The following is a 27,967-nucleotide window of genomic DNA, read 5'->3' as shown; positions in this document are numbered from 1 at the left end:
TGATGGAGAAAGGTTTTTTCCCCCTTTTTCTCTGACATAAAAATTTGTTTTCTTTGCAGCAGTTCATTGATTTCATAAATGCAACACACTATAGTTTTTTTATACATAGCGTAAAGGTGAAAAAAGGATACATACAGTGTTATCTTCATTTTAGATGTCAAAAGGGTTTTGTGGCTCTCAATGTTTTCTTTTCTGTGAGAAACGGGTCCAAGTGGCTCTTTGAGTGTTTAAGGTTGCCGACCCCTGCCCTGGGTAGTCAGACGCCACAGTTCTTAGAGGGTGGATAGAAATTCCCTTCCCTCTCTCCTCACAGGGGGAACATACTTCAAACAGCATTTGCAGGAAAAGAAAGTACTTAGGGTAAAGAGAAGATCAGATCTCACCCAGTTTCATCCGCATTGCTTTCAAAGTGCTTGATAGTAGATTTGACTTTGGCTGTCTGCAGTCTAATGACGAGCTATATTGCTATGGCCAGTCTTTTCACCGCCAGTTTAGAGGGCTGCCTGTGTCAAGGGAAGGGCTGCCACCCTCCCACAATCAAGCAGTGGTCCCCTCTTTGCTTGTTGCCCCTACAGGGCGACTTTCAACCCTTTCCAGAGTCCCCCATTGAAGGAAAAGCGGATGTGGAAGACGGAGTCGCCTTCCAAGCTTCCACAGCAGCTGCATCGGCAAACCGGAAGTCATATTCTGTACATTCTTTTACTTTGTGTTTTATATCCATCCTTTTATTTTTAAACATTTTGGTTTTTTCTATATAAATCTTTGACTGTAATAAATTTAAAAAATGAAAAAAGCACTAGGCTGAGGGCATTTAAAGCTGGATTTTGGAATTCTGGAATATCCCAGGGGCCAACAACAGGGAAGATTCTTTGTGCTGCACAAAGAATTGGCCACAGTCCCTGCTGATCTGGGATCTTTTGTAAATGAAAGATAGAAACGGGATGGGGTGATGCTAAACAGATATGCCGAAGCATTTTCCAAAAATGTTTCTACAAACAGGTAAATATCAGGTTAAGGTTTAACAGCACATCTCTTCTCAGTCCCCATTTAAAATGATTATTGAGGACCAGGCTTTTCCATGGATCAGTTACACAACTCACAATATATCCCAGAACCAGGGGACACAATATTTGCATTTGCCCATACTCAGAAAAAGTCATGAACAAAAGTTCACCAGAGAGAGAGAAAACACCTCAAACCCTTTTTATTGAAAATGAAAAGCATGATAAGTAAAACTAGGAGATAATACATAATTCAGCAGTTAGCAAGCTTTGATACAACATTATCAGTTTCTAAATGCTAAGCCTTAGCTTTCAGTCTAATCCCATGTCAATATTTGCAGTTTTACCCTCTCTACAAGTACAGGCAGTAAGAAGCTGAGAAAAGTCTTTCTGTGTAGGCCTCTCCTAAAAGCCAACAAAGGCTTCTGCCTGAAGTACTATTTAAGCAAGATTCCCTGCTCAGCTTGTGCTTAAGTTAGAGCTTTTTCCATTACCAGTTTTTTACTAGAGAACTCCACACAGGTTACAAGTAATACCCCCCCCCCCAAAGGCCTCTTCGAGCTGTCCTTCCTGGGCAGCTGACATGGTGGTCTAAGGGATGCCACAGCAAAATGGTGGGGGCTTTCCCCCCCACATGGTCCTTTGTTTTTTTTTAATTAATTTTTACATTTATTATTTTTCCTCCCTCCAAATTTGATCCAAGGTACCATTTAGGCTTAGTGCAGCCTGAACGTTTAGGAACCTTTCTCCACTCCGAATCATACAGAATAGAGGAAACCCTTTTCTTATTGCAGCATATGCATTGTTACTGTTAATTCCTTATATTCAGAAATCTGGTTTTAAGAGAAAGACGCTTTCTCCAGACTGAACAATTACTTCACACCATATCCATAAATATGGGGACGCATTACATATATGACCAATGGGCCTATGATGTGTTGCAAGTTCAGTTTAGAAAACCCCGCATTCTCTATATATTTCCAGCTCTCTTTTAACAAGGAGCACCCATCGCCCACATGTCCCCAGGTAGGGTTACAGACTTGTTGCCAGAAGTAGGTCCAGGTTGATCTGTCAGCTGCTACATGTTCCATGAAATAGTATACACCACCCTGGAAAAAGTAAAATAATACAAAAAAGAAAAAATATAAATCAGAACACTTTGAAATTACATAAAAAAGTCACACTGTAATAAAATTGTTGTTATATAACTTCCTAGCGACATGAAACAATAATTAAATACAGAGACAAAATGAAACTGAAATGCAATTTATCCATTAATGATTTACAGGAGATTCAAGTTCTAGGAAAACTGAGAATTGGCCTTTTTTACTTAAGGATGGTGACAAAATAGCTGTACCTGTTCAATATATTTCTGCATATCAAACTCAAAATTTCAATAATTTATTCCTTTATTTATTTATATCCTTGTTTTATCATTTTTACAAATAACTCAAGGCGGAGAGCACATCCAACACACTTTCCTTCTCCTATGTTCTCCACAACAACAATTCTGTGAGGTGAGTTGGCCGAGGAGAGAAAGTGACTGGCCCAAAGTCACCCAGGTGGCCAAGACGGAACTAGAACTCAATACATCAAGATACGATGAAGGAAGCTGATTTATCTATTGTTAAATGAATAAAGAGATACACTTGACCATAAAGTCAAACAAGTCCTATTAAAGGACAAACAAGTTGTAATGTATGTATAGTAACAACTTATATTTGGATTACCATCCCCTAACTCAATTGTGGTCTCAATTCTTTCCACTTGAAAAATGCCACTTTTTTATCGCGAATATCCAGTGAGATTGCATTCACTCTAGATACCGTTATTATGAGAAAAGACAAATTCCTTTCTAATAACTACTTATACAGATTCACAAATTTAACTGTTCATCTGTTTTCCTTTTCTTCTATACTAAAAAGTATCAAACGTTGGAGCTTCTCTTTTTAAGAGAGTGTTCATTTTATCTGCCCTTCACCGCTTCTTCCTAAATTTATAGTATCCTTTTAAGATGCAGTCACCAAAATTTCAAAGAAATGATGGGGAGAATAAAATAAGCCTCATGTCTTGACCAGCAGAAATGGTAAAAGGATAATGTTTTTAACTCATTTGTTTAATTGGGTTGTCTTTATTTAGGTTTAGAATTTGTGTGGACAGCCAATCACAGTTTAGGTCAAACTTATGCAGAAATATTAAAAATTCAAAAGGGTTCACCAAATATTAAGCTTCACTGTGTATTTACTAATACAATTTTTATGTCATCCCTCTCTCTTGCAAGGTGACTCTGGGTGGTTTACAAGTTATTTAAATAAGTAAAAGATAATTAAAATATTAAAGTTACACAGATTAAAACATCATTAAAAACTGTACTAAAGTGTATTAAATTGAAACTGAGAGAGCTAAGAGATGGACGGGAAGGGGATAAGGTCTTATCCCCTCAGCCACCTCCAGCAGTGAGCTGGTGTAGGAGTAGTAGAGTGATGTTATTTTTTTCTTTAATCAATAGAGTGGAGGCTTTGGTACTAAGTTAAAAAATATATCTTATATTTTCAGTTTTGCAAGATAGTCCAGAGAAGATGCCCGCCCAGAAGTACTAGCTCTAGCTTTATTGTAATGTTAAATTAACAAAAGCTTGCATGTCTGAAAGCACATCTTTCCAGTCTAACAATCTAGGGAACTTGCCACATCCCCACTGCTTCTGCAGACTCATTTGCCTCTTGTCTAATCATTGTCTAATTTTTCTAATTCATAGCTCTTCCTTCTGTCTCCCAAGGTTATTTCCATACACCATTACATAAAAATAATGCATTCTGTTTTATACAGCTTGTATAGTGTCACTAATGATATGTTTATTCATAGGTTTTTTTTCCCCAAATACTTCCTTGTTTTAAATAAAGTTATCAAGATCATGACATCCGGCCTTCTCAATTCCTGGCAAATAGATGGGGATGAAATGATTTTATTTTCCTGGGCTCCAAGATCACTGCAGATGGGGACTGCAGCCAAGAAATTAAAAGACGCTTACTCCTGGGGAGGTTAGCTATGGCAAATCTAGACAGCATACTAAAAAGCAGAGACATCACCCTGCCAACAAAAGTGCGTATAGTCAAGGCCATGGTTTTCCCAGTTGTAATGTATGGCTGTGAAATTTGGACCATAAGAAAGGCTGAGCACCAAAGAATTCTGGCATTTGAACTATGGTGCTGGAGAAGATTCCTGTGAGTCCCTTGGACTGCGAGGTGTTCAAACCGGTCAGTCCTAGAAGAAATTAACCCCGACTGTTCTTTAGAAGGCCAGATCCTGAAGTTGAAACTCAAATACTTTGGTCACCTAATGAGAAAGAAGGACTCACTGGAGAAGAGCCTGATGCTGGGAAAAATTGAGGGCAGTAGAAGAAGGGGACGACAGAGAATGAGATGGCTGGATGGAGTCACTGAAGCAGCGGGTGTGAGCTTAAATGGACTCCAGAAGATGGTAGAGGACAGGAAGACCTGGAGGAATGTTGTCCATGGGGTCGTGATGGGTCGGACACGACTTCGCAACTAATAACATAGTAAGACAGAAAAATATAAAACAAGCACAGAGAACTGTGGATGTACTTTTTCAAATAGGGAAATGAGGACTTCTGGTTTTGCATGGTAGCGACCGGTCGCAGGCTTGTGGATTCTCTGCACCGCGAGAGCTAATTTCACCCTGCCAGGGGATCCTAAATGGGTTTAAGTCACCCCAGAGAGGCGATGAAGAAAGAAGGGTGCTCCATCGATTCTGGAATGGTGGCAGCCATTCCGTTCAAATTTGGGAAAGCCTTCTAACCTGACAGGAGAAAGGCTGGCCGTATTGCATCGACCAGCTCAAGCTGCTTGCAACCGAAGTCCAAAAGTGCTAACCAGCACAACTGTGAACAGCGTGCTTGAAACTGGCTGAGGAATTTGATCTTCTATTTTCTATTTTACATTTAATTTCCTGGAAAAGATCCCCAAGAAGCAAAATACTTCCGAAAGGGAAGGAGAGAGATTTCTGCCCACTCTTAATGGAAGTGGCAAATTAATCTTTTTATGGAGGATCAAAATATATGTAAGTGAAATAAATATAAAACCTGAAACTTAAAACTTAAATCTCAATGAATCTAAAATTGTTTTAATGGTTAAGACTCTCATTTCAGAGATAATTGTTCATTTTGGAAATTGAAAAACAAATAGTTGCTGACACCTAGTGGCAGTGTCAATGCTGCAAATATTGTATATTCTTGCTTTTGACAATATGAAGAACTGTCTGGTATTTATGGGGTTAATACAGAGCAGAAGGGGGGTGGGGGTAAAGCCCTGGAAAGAAAGAGGAAGAAAATATTTGACCTTCACACTAATTGGATAATGTGATATATGACAGCTAATTTAGGGAGGGAACATGCTGATAATTTAACTGCTCAGAGGAAGAGAACTTAGATCCTAGCATCCCTCCATTATGCCTGTGCCAACATTTTTGTAACAATCATTGACTTTTTGGAAAATAAATGCCTGTAAGTTCTTTGAAGTGTTTCATTAGCCGGAACCATAACAACATGCTAGGATCTCACATTCTTTTCAAACGACCTGGGGTCCCGAACTCCATCCACTGCCTCTAGGCTTGAGAGGAGCTGGTAAAGATTCAGGGGAGATCTCATTATGGAGAAAGAAAGATTGCCTAAAGCCAGCCCCGTGGCTGCAACAGTTTCCCTGGGGGGGGGGGAAGCGACAGCCAGCAAGCTGGGGGAGAGAGGAATTTGGCAGATTTCCCAGCTGAGAGTAAAGACTTCAAAAGCAGAATGGAGAGATAACAGAGTTGTGGGTGAGTCACTGGAAAGATTTCAAAACACAGAAATGAAAAACAGAAATCAATTCCTACAGAGTGAAACCTATAGCCCTTCCATTGCAGATGTTCCTGACAGGTACTCCAGCCCTGAACACAGAGAGAATCCCAGTCTGAGTCCTCTGCAGCAATGAGGAGATTGGGTTTCCCAGCAGGTGGCTGATCCATGTCCTCTGAACTTGCCATAGCTAATAGAAGCCTTGCAATGCCCTGGGGTGGTACAGAAGCCAGGAGATCAGCAGCTGGTGGGAGAACAGCCACAGCAAGGAGGTTGGCCACAGCCCCCAAACGTGCAACCCTTGGGCATAAATCTGCAGCCAGGATGGGGCCAACAGCAACTGGAGGCACCACATCAATAGCAGAGAGCCCAGCAGCCGTTGGATCAGCTGGCAGGATGGGGCCAACAGCAACTGAGGGCACCACAAGCACAGAGACTAGACCAGCAACCAGGGTGGGACCAGCAGCAACAGCCCCAGTGGGGGCCACAGCAGCCTGTGTTCATACCACCCTTCAATGCAACCTTTGATGGGGACCCAGAGAAGCTGATTTTTTTCCTCAACCAAGTGCGTTCTCACTTGAATCACTGGGCCTATCTGTACCCGGAACCAGGGGCCATGGTCGATGTCATTGCGCCCAACCTAAAGGAAGAAGCATCTGAATGGCTGAACAATTTATATAGTGAGCAAGCCCCCGAATTGGAAGATCCCCACCTTTTTCTCTTAAGTCTGAGAGAATGATTTGAGGACCCATCCATTGGCCTCAAAGCAGCAGGACAAATTCACAAAATAAAAAAGCCGGGAGTCCTGCCCTGGAGTACGTGCGAGAATTCCACAAGATAGCAGGTCGAATAGAGGGGTGGCCTGAGCAGTCCCTCATCCATTACTTCATCGAGGGATTAGACGATCACCTCTCTCAGGCCTGCATTTATTGAGAAATACCTGATCAGCTACAGGAGTAGTACCAGACAGCCATGAAGTTAGATGTTAAGCTCTCTCATTATAAGAAGCCTCTCCCACATGAACCCGAGCAGCAACCAGAGCTACCCGGACAGCAATCACACCCACGAAAGCCTTCAACTATTGCAAGAGCTGAGAGACACAGGCCACCTACATGCCCTTCCTTCAAGTGTTTCCAGTGTGGACAAGGAGGACATCGAGCGGCCACCTGTCCAGTCCCCTACCCCCGACTGCAGAGCAAACCAGAACCAACAATGTGAAAGAAACCTGCTCAGCAGCTAACGAGAAAAAAATCCAACTGACTTACACTGGAACCTGTCGCCCAGATTACACCCCCCACACAGGAGGACGCCGGGACTCCAGGTGGACCCGCCCCTGCTCTACTCTTCTTTGACAGCGATGATGAAGGAGAGAATGACCTGATGGTGAGTTGACAAATCCCGCCTTTTTCACTGGTCGCCAAACTTATAATCCCTAAGTCTGGTGCACAAATGGACTTGAATGTACTAATTGATTCGGGATGCACCCACTGCATTATTAGTCTGGCATTTGCCATGAAAATGGGCATACGGGCAAAACAGCTTTCCAAACTGGTGAGGTTTGAGCAAGCCGATGGCTCCCTGATGGGAGGAACTCTTGTCACACAATTAACTGAGCCCTTATGCCTAGAAATAGGTGCACACTGGGAGTTTATTCGCTTCCTGGTGGCTCCAAAAATGACTGAGGCGGTGATCCTAGGACTAGCCTGGTTAGACAAATGGAAGCCGTTTATCTGGTGGGAGAAAGGAATGAGAACTGTGAGACTATCTATAGGGCCTAATCCCCCCATTGATTCCACAGATGTTGCTAGGCATCTTAGGTCACCCAATGAGCGAGTGCACATGGCCGCCTCACTGTCTCCAGGGGAACCAGTCATCCCCAAGATATACTGGGACCTGGCGGAGGCATTTAGTGAAAAGGAATGTGATGTCCTACCCCCTCACAGACCCAATGACTGCTCCATCGAACTGGTCCCCGGAGCCAAACTCCCACGACCGCGAATGTATGCCATGTCCCCCCTCGAAATGGAGGAGATGCAGTGATACATGAACAAAAACCTAGTGTGGGGGTTTATCGAATGGGCCAAATCTTCCATGGGAGCCCCTGTGTTGTTCAAAGATAAAAAAGATGGATCTCTTCATCTCTGCGTAGACTATAAGGGTCTCAATGCTGTGAGTGTGGAAAATAAATACCCCCTCCCCCTCCTAAAGGATTTATTAACCCATTTGGCTAAGGGGAGTGTCTTCACTAAATTAGACCTGAGAGAGGCATATTACTGGGTGAAAATAAAAGAGGGGGACGAGTGGAAAACTGCCTTCAACTGTCCTTTGGGGAGCTATCATTTCAAAGTCATTTGGACTACAGGGGGCCTCAGCGATATTTATGCAGTTGATTAATGAGGTCCTACATGATCACTTGTACAAAGGGGTTTTGGTGTATCTTGATGATATCCTAATATACAGCACGAATATGACTGATCACATAAAGCTGGTGAGAGAAGTGTTAAAGAAACTATTGAATGCCAAGCTTTATGCCAAATGGTCGAAGTGTGAATTTCACCAAACCCGATTAGACTATCTTGGCTACCAAATTTCCAATGAGGGTATTGAAATGGATCCAGCCAAGGTGAAAACTATAATCGAATGGCAGCCCCCAAGGACTCGCAAACAGCTCCAGAGCTTTCTGGGTTTTGCCAACTTTTATCGTCAATTCATCCCTTCTTTTGCCGAGATTGCCCTACCTCTCACAGAACTACTCAAAACAGGCAAAGGAGGAGGGAAGCCATGACCGGGCCAACCACTAGCATGGACAATGGGCTGTCAAACAGCTTTTGAGAATTTAAAGAGACTATTTGCTGCTGAACCGGTTCTAAAGCACCCCTGCCCAGGGGAACCGTTTGTGATTCAAGCCGATGCCAGCGATGTGGCAGTTGGAGCTGTGTTACTGCAAAAGAACAAAAATGGGATCCTGCAACTCTGCGCCTATACCTCTAAGAAATTTACTGAGAGCAAGCGGAGATGAGCAATCTGGGAGAAAGAGGCCTTCGCGATTAGATGGGTGCTAATAAACTGGCGACTATCTAGAAGGTAGCAAGGTGCCATTTGAAGTATGGACAGTTCACAAAAATCTAGAAGTGCTGAAAACTCCCCACAAATTGTCCCCAAAGCAAGTACTTTAACCGCTTCAACTTCACACTAAAATACATAGCAGGAGGAAAGAACTTCCTAGCTGATGCGTTATCCCAGTTACCACAGTACAAAAGTGAACGAGAGGAGGTTAATGAAGCAATTATTCTCAATCCACAAACGGCTGCTCAACTTACACCTTGCAGAGTCCCCTCCTGATGATCCTGGGGCGAAGATAATAAAATGAGAGCTCCTCACCGACCAATGGTTCAAAGATAATCAAGCCTCCCTAACATGCAGGGATGGCTTGGCTTACAAAGGGGGAAAGCTATATTTACCAGAAGCACTCTGTCTTACTGCTCTCGAACACAGTCACGATGTAAAACAGACTGGACACTTTGGATATTTGAAAACCCTACACCTCACCCGCTGGCAATTTTGGTGGCCGGGGCTGAAAAAGGATGTGGAAAACTATGTAAAAAGTTGTACTGTATGTGCCACAATGAAAAGAATCCTGGGGAAAACCCCTGGGTTACTGCAAGCCATGGCAGACCCTTCTCAACCATGGGAAGAAATAGCTATGGATTTTATAGTAGACCTACCTGCAAGTAGTGGAAATACTGTCATCTGGACTATAATAGATCTGTTCTCGAAGCAGGCTCATTTCATCGCCTGCAAAGGACTCCCATCTCCCCAACGACTGACCAAATTGTTCCTGAAACATATCTACCGGCTGCATGGCACTCCTAAGCAAATAATTTCGGACAGGGGGGTGCAGTTCACAGCAAAGTTTTGGAGAATTTTTCTTAAATTAATTGGATCATCTCAAGCTTTATCATCTGCTTTTCATCCGGCCACCAATGGGGCCGCAGAAGCCGCTAACAAAATGGTGAAGCAATATCTTAGATGCTATGTTTCTTACCAACAGATGAACTGGACCGATCTCCTCCCTTTTGCGGAGGTGGCGTACAATAATTCTGTGCACAGCAGCACTGGCTATACGCCTTTCAGAGTGGCCACAGGAAAAGAGTTCAGCCCAATACCTGAATATCCTCAGTTGCCCTCCGCTTCCTAGACACTAGATCAGTGGGTGAGGGGATGGGAAGAAGTTTGGAAAAACACAAAAACTGCTTTAAAAAAGAATTTTGAAACCTATAAAAAGCAGGCTGATAGGAAGAGGGGTCCCCAAAGAACATTCCAAGTTGAGGAAATGGTTTACTTGTCAAGTAAGTATTTATGCCTCAAATTCCCCAGCAGGAAATTGGGACCTAAATTCTTGGGGCCTTTCCCCATAGTAAGGATCATCAACTCAGTCACAGTAGAACTAAAACTTCCTAGACTTTTAGGGAAAATTCACCCAGTTTTCCATTGTAGCTTGTTGAAACCTTATAGGGGCTCCACTTTAAGACCTCCTCCGAAGAAGGCACCTGGGCCCCTCGTAGTCGCGTGACAGACCCACTATGAAGTGAAACGTATTCTTGACTCTAGAATCTTTAGAGGGAAATTGTAGTACCTAGTGCAATGGAAGGGATACCCGTTGTCTGAAGCCACCTGGGTGAAATCGAGTGAAGTGAAAACTGACAGATTGGTCAAAAGGTTTCATGTGAAACACCCCAACAAACTGAAAGATAACCCTTAACATATGCTTTTGTTTACTTTACAGGATCTGTCCTTGTAAGGGGGGGCGGATATCAACACTGCAAATATTGTATATTCTTGCTTTTGACAATATGCAGAACTGTCTGGTATTTATGGGGCTAATACAGAGCAGAAGGGGGGTGGGGGTAAAGCCCAGGAAAGAAAGAGGAAGAAAACCTTTGACCTTCACACTAATTGGATAATGTGATATATGATGGCTAATTTAGGGAGGGAACATGCTGATAATTTAACTGCTCAGAGGAAGAGAACTTAGATCCTAGCATCCCTCTGTTATGCCTGTGCCGACATTTTGTAACAATCACTGACTTTTGGGAAAATAAGTGCCTGGAAGTTCCTTGAAGTGTTTCATTAGCCGGAACCATAACAGGCAGATGACTATGACAGCTATGACTTTAATATAAGACTTGGCGAAATCTGAGAAAAGCTAATCTATGTCTGTGACCTTCAAAGTTTTAACAACAAAAAACAGCTATGACAAAAAAAGACAATAATCTGGGCTGTAAACAATGAGAGAATTATAAATTTCAAGAAAAAAACTTTTTTGAACTATTTGGATTACAAATATCTACCTAATTGGACTCTAAAGCTATTTACAGAGAAAAGAAAGGAAGAGGAAAACTCAAATTCTTGTCTATCATGGATCAGAGACATGTAGAAAGAACATATCAAGAAAAGATAAATATGTCACAAGAGGAGATATATAGCAGGGATTTTCAACCTTTTCAGCAATTGTACCACTTTTAGAATATGGCAACATTCGAGTACCACAAGTCACCTAGCAAGGTGTCAAAAACTTGACCAAAAAAAATGGAAAAAGGTGATAAAGTACAGGTAGTCCTTGACTTACAACAGTTTGCTTAGTTAACTGTTCAAAGTTACAACAGCACTGAAAAAAGTGACTTATGATCATTTTTCACATTTGTGACCATTGCAGCATCCCCATGGTCATGTGATTTACATTTGGATGCTTGGCAACCGATTCATATTTATGATGGTCACATTATTCCAGGGTCACGTGATCGTCTTTTGCAACCTTCTGATGAGCAAAGTTAGTGGAGAAACTAGATTCACTTAACAACCATGTTACTAATATAATCTCTCCCTCCCTCCCTCTCTCTCTCCCTTTCTCTCTCTCCTTCTCTCTTTCTCTCTTTCCCTCTCTCTTTCTCTCTCTCCCCCTCTTTCTCTCTTTCCCTCTCTATTTCTCTCCCTTTCTTTCTCTCTCCCTCTTTCTTTCTCTCCCTCTTTCTCTCTCTCCCTTTCTCTCTCCCTCTCTGTTTCTCTTTCTCTCCCACTTTTTCTCTTTCCCTCTCTATTTCTCTCCCTTTCTCTCTCCCTCTTTCTTTCTCTCCCTCTTTCTCTCCCTCCCTCCCTATTTTTTTCTCTCTCCCTCTTTCTCTCTCCCTTTCTATATCTCTCTCATCTCTTTCTCCCTCTCTCTCTCCCTTTCTCTCTCTCCCTCTTTCTCTCTCTCTCTCTCTCCCTTTCTCTTTCCCTCTTTCTCTCCCTCTTTCTTTCTCTCCCACTTTCTCTCACTCTCTTTCTCTCTCTCCCTCTTTCTCTCTCTCCCTTTCTCTCTCTCACTCCCTTTCTTTCTCCCTTTCTATCTCTCTCTCCCTCTTTTTCTCTCTCCCTTTCTTTCTCTCCCTCTTTCTCTTTCTCCCTCTCTCCCTCTTTCTCTCCCTCCCTATTTCTCTCTCTCTCCCTTTCTATTTGTCTCTCCCTCTTTCTCCCTCCTCTTTCTTTCTTTCTTTCTTTCTTTCTTTCTTTCTTTCTTTCTTTCTTTCTTCCTTCCTCTTTCTCTCCCTCTCTCTTTCTCTCCCTCTCTTCCTCCCTCACTTCCTCCCCCCCTTTTTGCTTGGGGATCGATTTGGAGGTGCAGAGGGGAAGGGAGCAGCCGAGGGGTGCCCGTGTGATTTTGAAGCGGCCACCTTTGGAAGTACCAATGCTGCTCCAGCCAGGCACGAGCTGGGCAGAGCGGCCGATGGGAGAGGAGCGAGCCGATTGCCTTCCCGGCATCCGGGACTCTGGCGCGCCTTCCCGGCCAGCGGGGCCTACAATAGAGGGGGAGACCCATGCAGCTGGCTGCTGGAAATGCCACACAGGAGGAACAGCTGATGGCAGCCTACCAGGTGGTGTGCGGGACTCCAGCGCACCCCAGGATTGCCCGCCAGCTTCTGGTTAGAGCAGTTGGCCGGTGCTCCGTTATGGCCGGCTCTGCCTGCGGCGGGCATTCCCAGGCATCATGGAACATGGCGTGGCAACATCACCAATGGGCGGGGCATCCCAAGGAGGCTGCTGGTGCCTGGTTGAAGCAGCTGGCTGGCGCTCCATTGTAGCAGGCTCTGGTGGCGGCGGCAGGGATCCCCCACAGTTTGCGGCTTCTGCTGCGGTGCCCCGATCGGTTTTCCAGCATGGGGGCATTGGAATGTTCGATCGGTAGCGGGAGCGGAGCTCAGTGAGTCTGGAGCAAGGGAACAGTCCCCTCCAGCTGTCCCCCGAATCCCCATCAGATTCCTATCACGGGCGGGCGGCCTGAGCCAATGAGGCGCCGGCGATTGCCTTGAGCTGCCACCGCAGCCCGATGAGACTGCGCTGTGCCTGACAGGCAGCACATAGTGGCCAATGAGTGCCGGGCGGGGGGTGGCAGTTAAGGGGTGGCTACTGAGTGTGCAGCACCATTGTGGCCAGTTTGATTGGTATCAGGAGTGGGGAGCAGAGAGCTGAGCTCAGCAAGCCCAAAGCAAGGGAGCACTCCCCCCCCTCCCCGGCCGGCCCCTGAGTCACCGTGTTGATCAGCATAAGCAAAACAAATGTGGGCCTCGATTCCCACCTGCTGCTATGGGATGAGATGGGTGCATGCCATCTGGCTGCTTTGCTTTCCCCTCTGTAAAACCCGGCACCTCGGGAACAGGAGAGGGGGAAAAGACTCAAGCCCCGGGAGGCAATGTGAGGGCCATGAGAGGTGGTTGTGAGGTTGGTGCTCAGGGCCGCCATGCGAGCGGTCTCAAATACCTACCTGCCGAGGGAGCCTGCCCACCTCAGGCTCACGCTTGCTTCTGAAGTAAGAAGAGAGGGGGGAAGGGCGACAACGAGTCCCTGGGGAGGGCGGGGCCTCGCTCTGTGCTTGCGCTCTTTGTGCACCCTCTGCAGGGTTCCTGCAGGCCATCGCAAAGCAGCATGTTTTCAATTTCAAGAAGCACATGAGCTGGGAAGGAGGGGGGAGGCGACGCCGCGGGGGCAGGAAGACACCGCTACGTACCACCAGCCAGTTGGTCGCGTACCATTAGTGGTACGCATACCACCAATTGACAGGCCCTGATATATAGTATACTGCAACTAATTCAAACAACAATGACTTTAAACCACAAAGAAATCCAAAACAACTTTGAAAATATATATCAATCTATTTCCAAGTTAACTCTACAACAAAAAAATTCCCAGAAAACAACAACAGAGAAGGAGCAGATAAAACAGATAAATGGATGTGGAATTGAGAACAGAGACTTAAAAATGGAACTTAACAAAACAAGGAAACATGATTTAATCCTAGTGGGAAAAAAATCAGAAGAATTGGAAAAAACAACTTATTCGTTAAGATTACAAAATAAATCTGAGGACAAGAAAACAGATCGGATAAAATGGACCGTAGAGATGTCAGAAACATTGGAGAGAAAAGAAATGATAAGAGAAGCGGAGAGAAAGAAAAAGAAAAAGATTTTCAACAAACACAGAAAGGCAGAAGTCCCGTACAAAGACATTTCTCCTGATTTACTTTTTATATCTAGAGCAACATTTATAAACATAGGGAAAAACTTTTTGATTCAGCAAAATACATTGATTAAGAAAGACTCTGGGCAAAAGAAAAAGACTAAAGTAGAAACTAAGAAAATAGATGATGAGACTTACCAGAGAGGATACTTAAAAAAGAAACATTTGTTTGAATATGGTTAAAGAAATAGAAAAGTTTTGGAATATATATGTCACTCTAAGAGGGATGAATTCTCTAAATATAATATAGTATGCTTTTTTCCCCTTTTTGTTCTCTTTCTTGATATGAGTAATATAAAAAAGTTGAAATGACTTAGATAAAAGGAAATATTTTAGATATTTAAATGTGATTGAATTTAAGAAAATTATAATGGATAAAAATGTTTTGAATAAGAGTTAAAAGACTAGATGACTAGATGTATTAAATGGAATGTTTAAAGATTAAACATATTTTTAATTATGGTTAAATAGAATATGAAATTTAGGAAATAAATACGTATTAGCTTAGGAGGGATATATATTTTAAGCAGTATGTTATTTTTTATGCTTCTTTACTCTTGCTTTTCTTTCTTTCTTTCTACTTTTATCTATTTCTTAAGAAATGTAAAAGTGTGAGATGGTTTATATGGAAAAATAGAGTTAAATTCTTAAATGTAATTAATTTTTGAGAAAATCTTAACCAGTAAGAATATCTAGAATTTGGTGGGAAAAACAAATTAAAATAAGAACTGTAACAGGATTTATGATAAGGCAACCAGAATGATTGGATAGAAAAGAAATATTATATTGATGTGATTATTTTTAGGACTATTGGGAAAAATATATATTTAATTGTTATCTATCAAAACAATAAGAAATGTATTAACTCAATGTTTGCAAAAGAGGATATTTTGGGAAAAGAAGAAATCAACTAAAACTATTATGTGGATTATGGATTATAGAAATCAATTGTTAGTGATTGTTTTACAAATGCAACCCTGACAACACACTGTTCAACAATTATTAAGTGGTTTATGTTTTTTAAAAAAATCAATAAAATATATTACAAAAATAAAATAAAATAGGGAAATAATGTATCTTTATATCTGTATTATTGTTAAAGTTTTAAATATAGCTTAAAGCCACCCAGTGTCATTTTGAATTTGGAGATGAGCGGCATATACATTTTATAAATAAATTTCTGTATTATTAAATTTTATTATTTAAATAAAATTTAAAACCACCCAGAGTTCACTTTGAATTTCAATATGGGCACCATAATATTTTATAAATTGCTGTATTATTAATTATAGTTTTAAATAAAGTTTAAAACCACGCAGGGTCACCCTGAACCACAAGATGGACGGCATATACATTTAATAAACGGTAAGAAAAAAACACATTTAGAGCTGATGAAAGAAAAAAAGAAAACTCTATCCAAAACTATGGAGCAGCTCATCCCTTTGCATTCTGCTTTGAATTTGTACTTTGAATTTGTTCCCCAAAAGTGACAATAGAAGTATAAATAATAAATATTGGGAATAAGACTTCAACAATGCACTGGGATTTTTATCAATCTTGCAGCAAAAAAGAAGTACTGAATGGTGCTGGTATAAAACCTGAGTTATTAAAAATTACTATTAGTTGTGCAGGGAAAATTCATTTACCTCACTCTCTGAAAATAAAAAGTAATAGAAAGTTGTGCCTTAACTTTATGTATAGTATTAGATACCATATCACCTTGGGAATTCAAACTCTTCTCTCATCCATTTGATCTTTTGTTGTGTTAAAGAAAGATGTTATGTGATACTTTAGAAAGCCATAAATCCCTGTCTATAGTATCTTCCTGACCCTTTTTTGATTCTAAATAGCCAGATCTCACCAAAGGTCACTCTGGTCAGGACACAATTCTGTATGTGCCAAGCTGACTGACTCAAAAATAGGAGAGCAGAAATGGTAAATTTCCAGGGTGGCATACAGAGAATTACAGCTGTGACAGCATAATGCTCTTTTCCCTATGTTCTCCTTATATAAACCCTCCTTCTCCTCTTGCTACAGTGTCAGCAGCTTGATCTATTCGGGTTCCTAATCAAGTTTCGTCCAAATCAAACTTGATCCCTGGTGATTTCATGCAGATTTCCACATTTGGGGGGGGTATCTTTGAAAACAATTCAAAAGTAGCTTGTCGTTGCTCAGAGATGTTGTTTTAACTTTCCAGTTTAGCTTCAACCTAGTATTTTCTGGAGGTCTCTCAGACCAGACTGAATTCCCCTCTTTGTCCTTTGACTTACCGGTCTGAGCACTCGCAGAATCTCCTTCAGGACAGCCTGGGCATTGTTGACAGAGCAAAGCACCAGTGTGCCAACCACCATGTCCACAGAGCCGTCCGGTACCGAAGAGATGTTCTCGGCGGAGCCGACCACAAAATTCTCGAACTGCAGGTGCGTATTCTGAGCCATGCTCTCCAGCAGGACGTTTCTAAAGTTGGGATTGTAGTCCATGCAGGTAACGCGCGAGTTGGGTGGATAAAACTCAAAGTTGGTGCCGGGGCCCACGCCGATCTCCAGCAGGTGGAGGTTTCCCGAGGCGTCGGCGAAGTCCCGCATGTTCTTGAACAGCGTCTCCTTTTCCTTGTGCATTCTTGCGTTGTAGGATTTGCTCGCTGTCTTCACGAGAAACGGGAAAATTCTTTTACAAATAGGGTTCCATAAACCAAAATAGGCAAGCACATGGATGGGCAGGGTAAGGATTTTCATACATTGTTGGAAGATGAGAAGCAGCATCATCACCGGACTAGGAAGAGAAGCCCTCCCTGCAGCAAAGCAGCTTGACTCCCTCAACGATTTGCTTTAAATAGAGTGTGCTACTCTCTGTTCCCTTAAAAAAGTTGCCGAAGCAAACTGACCGCCCCCCCCCCTGTCGGTTGCGATCTGTTCCAGTTCTCCCTTAAAGTGTCAGCGATTTTTTCAGTCACGTGTTGAAAAAAATACTCAGTGAACATTTGAATCTGATTTAAATGCAGATTGTTTCCATAGAATCGTAGGGCTGGAAGAGATCTTGGACAACCTCCAATTTTAAATTACCTCAGGTAATGAATTACCACCCCCACACACATACACACCCATCATCTACAAAGTTGGCAGGTATTTAAAGTAGTAGTAGTAGTAGTAGTAGTAGTAGTAGTAGTAGTAGTAGTAGTAATAATAATAATAATAATAATAATAATAATAATAATAATAATAATAATAAAGTTGGAGGGACCTTGGAGGTCATCGAGTCCAACCCCCTGCTCAGACAGGAAACCGTATACCATTTCGGACAAATGGCTGTTCAGTCTCTTATTAAAGACTTCCAGTGTTGGAGCTTCTGAAGGCAGATTGTTTCATTGGTTAATTGTTCTAACTGTCAGGAAGTTTCTCCTTAGTTCTAGGTTGCTTCTCTCCTTTTTTTTTTTTAATTGAATTTTTTGAAATTTTACAAAAACAAAACAACCCTTCCCCAAACCTCCCCAACCCTCCCATTCCCTCCCCCGACCTTCCCAGAGCTGAACATAGGCTTAATTGAAATTTCTTCAAAAAATCTTAAAAAAAGATATAAACCATGAATAAATCTAAATACATTAATTGAACAAATTATAAGATAATTAACAATAATATATGTATAAAAAACATAAATACCAAAAGAAGAATACTTGAAAGGAAAAAGAATAAAGAAAAGGAAAAAAGAAAAAGATAAAAGAAAATATAATAAAAATAAAAGATAAAAATAAAAAAAGAATAAAATCTATAAGATATTTTAAATTTTAAATATAAGTTATTGGAAAGCTAAATAGTATTTTTTAATATCCAACTTATATTGTATAAAATCTATCCATTTTTTCCATACCGCAAAATACTTCTCTTGCGATTGATCCTTCAAAAAAGCTGAAATCTTTGCCATTTCCGCCAAATAAGAAACTTTAAAAAACCACTCTTGCAAAGTAGGCAAAGATTCCTTCTTCCAATATTGCCCTACTAACAACCTTGCGGCTGTAATTAAATTTAACATCAATGTGGTCTCTTTAGTATCACAATCAGTAACAATACCTAACAAAAACAATTGTGGGGTAAATTGCTTCTCTCCTTGATCAGTTTCCATCCATTGCTTCTTGTCCTGCCTTCAGGTGCCTTGGATAATAGTTTGACTCCCTTTTCTTTTTCTTTTCTTTGTGGCAGCCCCTGAGATATTGGAATACTGCTATCATGTCCCCCCTCGTCCTTCTCTTCGTTAAACTAGACCAGGGGTGTCAAACTCAATTTCATTGAGGGCCACATCAGTATTATGGTTGCCCTCAAAGGGCTGGGTGGGCGTGGCCAGGTGGGCGTGGCCAGTTCAATGGTGCTCACTCAGCGCAGCTGACTCGAGATACCTGGGTCAGGACAGAACAAGTTGCACTGGCTAACTTGATGTAGGGACAACTTGTTGTCCCACAAGCTCTTCACCTCCCCAAACCTCTGGCAGCCAAGCATGTGCGCATGCGCGCTCGCACACACACACACACACATTGCATTCCAGGTTTGGGGACTTTTATCCACAGAGGATAGAAAGGGCCTTCTTCCCAAGCCCAGGCATGATTGTAGTTTGTTAGCTCATATGTGAATAGCCTCCTAGTCTCCAAGCTTGGAATGTATTTGTGTGTGTGTCTGTGTGGGTGTGTAGTTTCCTTCTTCTGCCTTGACAGATCTCTGGAAAGCAAGAGGAGGAGGCAGGGGAGCAGCACTTCCCAGTCCTGCATGAGGGAGGCTGGCCCTTCTTGAAAGGGAATCCCCATTTCCAATCATGCATGGTAAGGATGCTGGCTTGTTGGAGCAGCCTTCCCTCACGCAGCTTCCCTGCCACCTCCTGCTCCTCTCAGAGATCTTTCAAGGCAGAAGTTGGACTTGGAGGAAACTGCTTCCTGGAAACTTTGGCCACATCAGCATCATGGTTGCCTTCAAAGGGCCAGTTGCATGTAGTAAGACTATTGTATCGTATTAGTTCAGAAGTGTATTATGTCTAAGAAGCGGGGCAAAAAGGATTAAAATTTCAAATATGAACAAATAAATTATTTATTTCAAATAAATCTGCAAAAACAAATTTTAAACAAAGAAAAACACAAGCTTTTTAGTTCTCATGCCATTTTGTCCAAACTGGATGTTTGGCATCTTTTCTTGGCTACAAGTTCATCCATGTTTGGCGTTAGGTTTTGAGCTGTGGATACTCTCAGGATAGAGTGGAGGTGTGCATCCGTGAGCAGACTTCTGTGTGCGCTTTTGTTCACCCTCATGACAGAGAAAAGTTGCTCACAGAGGTATGTACTCCCAAACATGCAGAGCTTTCGAGCAGCTCGTAGGGGGAGTTGGGGCATTGTTTCAGGTATGAACCTGGTGAACTGTGTGGGTTCTACAGAATCGTACTTTCCCTTCAGCGTGCTATTACATTGGAGTTCTATCAGCTCCATCTGGATATTTACAGGTGCACTCTCCACTTTGACTGAAAATGGATTGCTGAGCAATCCAAAACTGAATTTCTGTCTTTCAAAATCAACAAAGCGACGTGTAAATTCCATCTGAAGTGTGCTCAGTTTATCAGAAAACTGAGCACTTGAGAACACAGTGGTGGAGACTTGGTTTTTTATTTTTTGGCAACTGGGAAAGTGACTCAAGTTTCCTTGCTGCATCTGAGTCTCCCACAGTCGCAGCTTTACTTGAAAAGCTTTCACAACATTGTACATGTCTGTGATCACATGGTCCCGTCCCTGAAGCTGAAGTTTTAGTGCACTGAGATAATTAGTAATGTCACACAGAAAAGCTAATTCACATAACCACTTTTCATCCCGCAATGCTGTGGAGTCTTTTCCTTTGTTTTCAATAAACGGACAGATTTCCATACGCAATTCAAAAAATCTATTGAGCACTTTTCCTCGACTTAGCCATCGCACCTCTGTGTGATAAGGGAGATAACCAAGTTCAGAATTTATGTCTTCAAGAAAAGACTTAAATTGACGGTGATTTAAACCTCTGGCTCTTATAAAGTTAACTGTCTGTGTTACAGTGTGTATTACATGTTCCATTTTCAGGGCTTTGCCGCATAGTGTTTCTTGATGTATGATGCAGTGATATGCTATCAGTTCACCTGTGCAATTCTCGCTTTTCCTTTTCCCCCTGCATCCTTCCTACTAATCCACTCTTTTCCCCACCCATTGAAGGTGCTCCGTCTGTTGTGAATCCTATAAGTTTGTCCCAGGGCAGTTTCATATCATTTATACTTTTGAATACTGCTTCAAATATGTCCTTTCTGGTGGTAGTGCCATGCATTGATTCTATAGCTAGAAGTTCCTCCATAATGCACAAACTCGAGTCCACTCCACTGATGAAGATTGTCAGCTGTGCTGTGTCAGAGACGTCAGTGCTCTCATCCACAGCAAGGCAATAAGCAATAAATTCTTTTCCCTTTTCAACCAACTGTCCTTGTAAATCAGTGGCAAGCTCACATATCCGATCAACAACAGTATTTCTGCTTAGGCTTACATTAAAAAAAGCTTGCTTTTGGTCTGGACACAAGATTTCACACTTTAATCATGCAGTGTTTCAAAAACTCCTCCTCTGTAAATGGCCAGGCTGATTTAGCTATCTCTTCTGCCACTATAAAACTAGCTTTCACAGCAGCTTCACTTTGTGATTTTGCTTTTGTGAACATATGCTGCTGTGACATCCCACCTCTTTTGAAAGCATCTTTTTTTTCAGAATCCACTTTCCGTTTAGCCATTTTTGGGGTTTTAAATATTGGCATGCAAGTCTTCTTCCCTGCAGATGTATATATGGATGAGACTGGACAGAAAGCTCAAAGTCCCAGGTGCATGTGAGGCAAGCAGTTGTGAGCACACTAGGTATGCACTCTGGTGGCTCAGTAGGATGCTGCAAGTCCAGAAGTTTTGAGCAGGTTTAGCAATATCACAGCATCTATGGAGAGAAAGCAAGCGACTGCAGCCCTCTTTGATACAGTTGAAAATAAATATTTTATACAAGAGAGATCCTGTATGGATGGAGGAAAAAATCAGCAATCCACCATCTCTCCAAAGCTGATCTAGCAGCCACAAGGACTGCTCAGTCTCTCTAGTTAAGCTTCCTCCTTTTCTGATCAGATTCTGATATTTTCAGGGCTGCCTTCCAGTCTCTGATTGAAGGGGGGGGGGAATCAAGACACATCCAGCTTTCCCAAATAGGAAACAAGGAACCACTTGCTCCATCTTTTTCCAACAACTCTCCTATGTCCATGAAGCCCAGAAATAGAGCTCAAAATCCCTGAAATATCCATCCAAAATTTAGCTTTCGCAAGCAATGCTGGTTAGATTTCTCAGGGTCTGTTGGTCTGTCCTTTGGGGGAGACCCAAAGCATCCCTCCATTGACTTCCACGCATTTTCCACAAAGCCTCAGAGCATAATGAGGTTTGGGGACCCAGGGGGCAAGCGGATGGGGCTCACGGGGGAGGATGCCCATCAGTTATTTTAGTACCAGTTCTTTAACATGTATGGTATGCCAATGAAGGGTTTTGGGCTTTGTGGCACTGGACTGTGGAGCAAGGACTTCCCCTTTGTACTTTTAGTCTAGATCTTTGCTAGTGGGGAATTCTGGGAGTTGAAGTCCAGCTGTCTTAAAGTTACAAAGGTTGAGAGAGATGGGCTCAATTGTTGAATGTTTGCTGAGTTTTCAGTTTGTGAGGATGCTTCCCCAGAATGAGATGGTCTTGGAGCACCCAAAGGAACAGGAATCCCTCAGTCTTTCCTGCCTGCATATCCTCCCCTCCCTTCCTAGCTGACAACAAGGGGTTAAGGGGCCAGAAGGCTGATGTTGCTGATGCGGCTGCCTGGAGCCCTGCCTCCTCCAGCCCAGCTACAGGCTTACCATATGCCTAGCAGGCTGCAATGACAACTTCACCTTTGGGCTCACAACTTTCCTGGGCTAGAGGAGTGGGAGGGTGGCAGAGTTCCTGTTGCTGACTGCTGGGCCAATGAGCGGTCAGCCAAGGGGCCAATGAGCTGCAACTGTTGCTGGGCTCCATAAGCCCATGTGTGCTTGCTTTCTTCGGGCCAATGCCAAGGTGGCAGGGGCTGGACCTTTGTCATTTCCAGGACAGCTTTCCGGGTCGCATCCAATCATATGGCGGGCAGGTTTTGGCCTGCGAGTCTTGTGTTTGACATGTCTGAACTAGACATACCCAATTCCAGCAACCGTTCCTTATATGTTTTAGCCTCCAGTCCCTTAATCATCTTTGTTGCTCTTCTCTGTACTCTTTCTAGAGTCTCAGCATCTTTTTTACATCATGGTGACCAAAACTGGATGCAGTATTCCAAGTGGGGCCTTACCAAGGCATTGTAGAAGGGTATTAACACTTTACGTGATCTTGATTCTATCCCTCTATTAATGGCTGTCCAGTCTCTTCTTAAAAACGTCCAGTGTTGGAGCATTCACCATTTCTGGAGGCAGGTTGTAAATCTGCAAAAGCCATTTTTCATATTTTTCTTTAAATGTCTGTTTCTGAGGAAATCTCAGGAACTACACATTTATGAAAAGAAATTAGACATCTTTGCTTGAAATGGAAACAAATGAAACTTTGATTTTAGGTTTTGATGATTAGAATGGATAGTGATCCTGTATTAAAATAATAGTTTCACTTTCTAATGGTAGGGCCAATAGTATTATAATAGATCACATTTGATTCTTCTCAAATTTTTGGCAGTTAATGTGTGTCTTTTTTTCTCAACACGTTTCTTGTGGGCTTGTGGACTATTTGCAACAAAACATTTGATAGTCTTCTGATCACGCCAATATTTTAGCAATTTCAAGAGTGCTGCATCCCTCTGAAAGTCGTTTTTACAATTTTTGACTTTTCAGAGTCAGTTAAATCTCTTTTTTCCCCCATTTTGCCTGATGAAAAGAAGCTGCCTAATGCACACCTTGATATAGGGGGTTGATCAAAACTCTCCCTCATTATACAAATACACGTCATCTGATCTGCTTATATCCACTAAGCGTTCAAGTTTATACCGCTTGGAGGTGGAAAATATGCATGAAAATGATATGGTGAAAATACTCACTTGCCTAATCATTGTGCACACAGTGTACCATGGCTAAGAGTTCCAAGGGCTTATTCTTTGATCTGCGAGAAAGGCTTAATTCTAGAAGATGGGACACCCAAGAACAAGGAGTAAATGCAACTGTGTTGCTAAATGCCTGAATTGCGGTCATGTGATTGCAGGGCAAGGCTGACCATTGGAACTTCAGATCTGGATTGCATGTCTCCTTTTTCAGGTCAGTCATAATTTTGAATGGTTGCTAAGTGACGGGTCCTAAGTCAAGGGCTATCTGTAATATTCTGTTCCTTCTTTTTTTAATAATATTTTATTAATGTTCCAGTTTTACATTTGAATATTTAAAAAGCAACGTGGTGACTGGGTTAATCAATAGTTCAATAACAAAATCTTAGTGCAAATCTCAGGTTACAACATCAAATATTTCTTCTCTTTTTCCCTTAACATTTACTGTCTCATATTCAGATTAGTACATTTCTAATTATATTAACTCAATAAGAACATCATTATTATATTTATCAATAAATTTTTAGCTTATACATATCTTAATTACATTCAATCTTCATAAACAATCCATATTGATTTTTACTCAATTTTTAATTTCTTATTAACATTCCAATTTAACGTTTGATATTTATAATTTTCAGATTTTGGGTAACCAAACTTTCCCTTATCTCAGTTCATAACAAACTATAATATCCAAAATACACATTTTATCTATTAGCATATAATCTTGTTCTATTTCCTAAGAGTTATCTATTTTCCACCATATCCCCTTTAATAAATCAAAACCATTATTTATATTGCCTGAGTTAATCAATAAATCAAACATATTCATAATATTTAATTTTCTTTTCCCTTTTAAGTCTAATTTTTCAATATTATACCAATAAAATCCTTATTTTCAATAACCCTCTAATTGGCAATATAAAATCCCCCTTAATGAGTCAAAATCCCAGTTTTTTCCAATCTTATTCTAGCTTTCTTCCTTTGCCAACTAGGCTCACATATCAGCACCTTTAAGTCATCAAATAGATCTCCCTCCATTCTTATATACATTATTTGAATTAAAGGAGACCATTTGATTGCCAGTTTTCTGGAAAGACTAGCCCATTTGTATTTGTTAAATTGTCTCCTTGTTATTCCAGTTCTCCATGTTTGCTCTAATATATCTACTATATTAGATATAATATATCTAATATATATCCTCTGGTTCCTTCTCCTTGCCCTCTGGGCGCAGACGCACTTGCAGTTCCTTGCCATAGCTGGGGTGGGACTTGCAAGGAACTCCACCCGCTTCATCCTGCAAAGTGGCGCTCACCCGGTGCTCCCGCCCACTGCCATGCCGGCAGCCCTGACTAAAGGCTGAACGCTCCAGTCTCACCTAGCCAAGAAAGGGGACAGCAGCTGAGACTACAGCAGATTTGCAGCTTGTCAGCAGTGCTCAAAGGCTGCCCAACTATACTCCGGAATTTAGGGGTTGGAAAACAGAGCGGCAGTGCTGCGTTTGCAGGCCTGGCGGCACTTGCTGAAAAGCCTCCTGCTTCCCCCCCAGCAGTTACCTCTTTCGAAGCCTTCCTGATGCTGATGGGTGTGCTGGCATAGGTCCGCCTGGTTCATCCTGCAAAGCACGGCTCACCCAGCGCTTCCATTCTCACACACATGTTCCTCCAATATCCTCCCCATTCACACACACACATTCCTCCAATATCCTCCACATTCTCACACACACGTCTCTCCAAATCCTTCCCATTCTCATGAAAACATTCCTTCAAAATCCTTTCCTCTCTCTCTTTGTCTCTCTCTCTCTCTCTCTCACCACTTCCGTGAGAAAAGCCTTTTCTCTTCTGCCTCTTTCTCCAGAGTCTTTTCTTCTCTCTCTCTCTCCCACCCAAACTGCCCCCTCCTCCTCCTTTCTCTATCAGATGAGCCAGGAGTGCTGCTCCTGGGGCCTTTGTTTTGCCCCAACCAGCCCTGCATCTCCTGAGGACTCTCTTATGGCAAGTCCTGTGCTACGGCGCTTTGGCTCATTCCCTCCACGCTACCCTTGGCTGGGCTGGGCAGAGCCGCATACCACCTGCCACGTGCCAATGTACCACCAATGGTATGCGTACCACTGGTTGAAATCCCTTCCTGTCTCCGTCCCCTTCTCTTCCTTTATCAGGTGAGCCAGGAGTGCGGATCCTGGGGCCTTTGTCTTGCCCCAACCTCCCCTTTGCATAGGAAATCAGTTAAATGTGGTCAACCATGTTACACATTTGCATCCCATAATATAACACACGTTCATTAAAATGAAGCCTGATGTCAGAAGAGGTGTAAATTGTACGGAAAATGGTTGTTTAGAGTTCACTAAAGAAATAAACCAGACCCCAATTTGTACTAACAAACTTTTTCTTATCTTCAGATAATCTTCAACCTGTTTATCTTTTCAATTTAGGAATGTTAAAAGCTATTCCTAAATTCCTGAACAGAGTAAATAATCAATCTGAATATTTATCTTTTCAATTTAGGAATGTTAAAAGCTATCTAACCCAGGGCATTTCAACCAGTGGTACGCATACCATTGGTGGTACATTGGCATATGGCAGGTGGTACGCGGCCCTGCCCAGCCCAGCCAACGGTAGTGGGGAGGAAATGAGCCAAAGCAGCATAGCAGAGGACTTGCCATGAGAGAGTCCTCAGGAGCTGCGGAGCTAGTTGGGGCAAGACAAAGGCCCCAGGATCGGCACTTCTGGCTCACCTGATAGAGAAAGGAGGAGGAGGGGGCGGAGACAGTAAGGGATATAAAAGGAGGCAGTTTGGGTGGGAGATGGAGAGAAGAAAAGACTTTGGAGAAAGAGGCAGAAGAGAATGGGAAGGATTTGGAGAGACGTGTGTGTGAGAATGGGAAGTGCTGGGTGAACCGTGCTTTTCAGGATGAAGCAGGCAGACCCATGCCGGCATGCCCATCGGGATCAGGAAGGCTCCGAAGGAGGTAACTGCTGGAGATCGCCGTGGGCTCCAGCACCAATTTTCAGTTTTATCCACCCAACTCGCGCGTTACCTGCATGGACTACAATACCCACTTTAGAAATATCCTTCTGGAGAGCATGGCTCAGAACACACACCTGCAGTTCGAGAATTTTGTGGTCGGCTCCGCCAAGAACATCTCTTCAGTACCAAAGTCTCTGTGGATGTGGTGGTTAGTATGCTGGTGCTTTGCTCTGTCAACAGCATCCAGGTTGTCCTGAAGGAGGTTCTGCAAGTGCTCAGACCAGTAGGTCAAAGGGCAAAGAGGGGAATTCAGTCTGGTCTATCCAGATCACCGAATAATGAGCAATAGGCTGTGCATGCTTTAAAAATGATTGGGAGCAGGAGCTTTAGATCCCCAAAACAGCACCTTTCTGCTGCTCTTTATGTTGCTGATTTTCAGACTTAACTGATGCTATGAATGGGATTCCTTCGTAAAGCAACCACATCTTTCCTGCCTGCCTGTGTATCTGAATCATTTACAGACGTACAAATTTAATGAATATATGCACAACTTTAATGTTAGTAAATGGCAGCAAGCCTCTTGCCTGAGAGAGGAGCCTGCTTGGTACTTCAGTGAGAGATCTCCAGAAAATACTAGGTTCAAACCAAACTGGAAAGTTAAAACAACATCTCTGAGCAATGAAAAGCCATTTTTTAATTGTTTCCAAACCCCCCCCCCAAATGGGGATGTCTGCATGAAATCATCAGGGATCAAGTTTGATTTGGAGGAGATTTGAGTAGGAACCTGAATAGATCAAGCTGTGACTCTGTAGCAAGAGGACAAGGAGGGTTTACATGAGGAAAACATAGGTAAAAGAGCCTTACGCTGTCACAGCACAGGCTGTGCCCATTTGGTATGTCTGCTGGGGCACAACACTACTTTGGGAGTTTTTTTGGCTTTCTAAAGTATCATATAACATATTTCTTTAGCACAAGTAAAGGTCAAATGTATGAGAGAAGAGTTAGAAAGAGAGATTTCTCCCTTTTAAAAAAAACATTTTATTAAGATGTAAAATAAAATACAAAATACAAAGCAAATAGTAGGAAACAATGGGGAAGAAATATGGAGAAGAAAGTGAGGGAAAGGGAGGAAAAAGAACAAAAAAGAGCTAGTACTTCTGGGGGTGCTTCTTATCTGGACTATGTTGCAAAGCTGATTTTAATGGTATAAAGTATCTATTTTTTAAAATAGTACCTGTTGGAAGAAAAGTCTTGGTTCAGTCCAAGCCGGGGATAAACAACATGGTGACTGCTTTAGAAAGAAAGTTGCAGTTTATTGAAGAGGACAATTAGACAGAAAGATGGCTCAGGCAGAAAAGAGGGAAAAAGGGGCTGAGCACATGTGGGGAGTGGGTTTTTATACCCTCTGGAGCCTTTTGTTTGGAGTCGCTTCCTCTGGCATGAACTTTGACCTGAGTCTGAGTGTGCCCTTTGGTGTCTCTGTGTTAATCCTATTATATCCTGTC

The 27,967-nt window shown here is 42.3% G+C and overlaps 1 protein-coding gene across 1 annotated transcript; it reads right to left on the bottom strand.

Annotated features, from left to right (window-relative positions):
• Positions 1-1,188: 1,188 nt before the first annotated feature.
• LOC120311929 (methyltransferase-like protein 7A) lies at positions 1,189-17,284 on the bottom strand. Its single transcript, XM_039352025.1, has 2 exons — positions 16,671-17,284; positions 1,189-2,110 (listed from the first exon to the last, which is right to left on the bottom strand). Exons 1-2 carry the CDS (start codon positions 17,163-17,165, stop codon positions 1,874-1,876), a joined length of 732 nt encoding a protein of 243 aa, XP_039207959.1. The 5' UTR covers positions 17,166-17,284; the 3' UTR covers positions 1,189-1,873.
• Between the last annotated feature and the right edge of the window lie 10,683 nt (positions 17,285-27,967).

This window comes from Crotalus tigris, unplaced genomic scaffold (genome assembly GCF_016545835.1).
Source record: "Crotalus tigris isolate CLP2741 ecotype Arizona unplaced genomic scaffold, ASM1654583v1 scf7180000018397.210595, whole genome shotgun sequence".
In the NCBI taxonomy this organism is placed as follows: domain Eukaryota; kingdom Metazoa; phylum Chordata; class Lepidosauria; order Squamata; family Viperidae; genus Crotalus; species Crotalus tigris.
The sequence above is the reverse complement of the archived record's forward strand: the minus strand, read 5'-3'. Positions and strand labels throughout refer to the sequence as shown.

Bases quoted from the DNA above. Each gene is read 5' to 3' on its own strand.
- LOC120311929 (XM_039352025.1), bottom strand. From the start codon at position 17,165: ATGATGCTGCTTCTCATCTTCCAACAATGTATGAAAATCCTTACCCTG. The intron at 2,111-16,670 runs GTAAGTCAAAGG...TACTTTTTCCAG, and splicing joins TTCTGCGAGTGCTCAGACCG to GGTGGTGTATACTATTTCAT.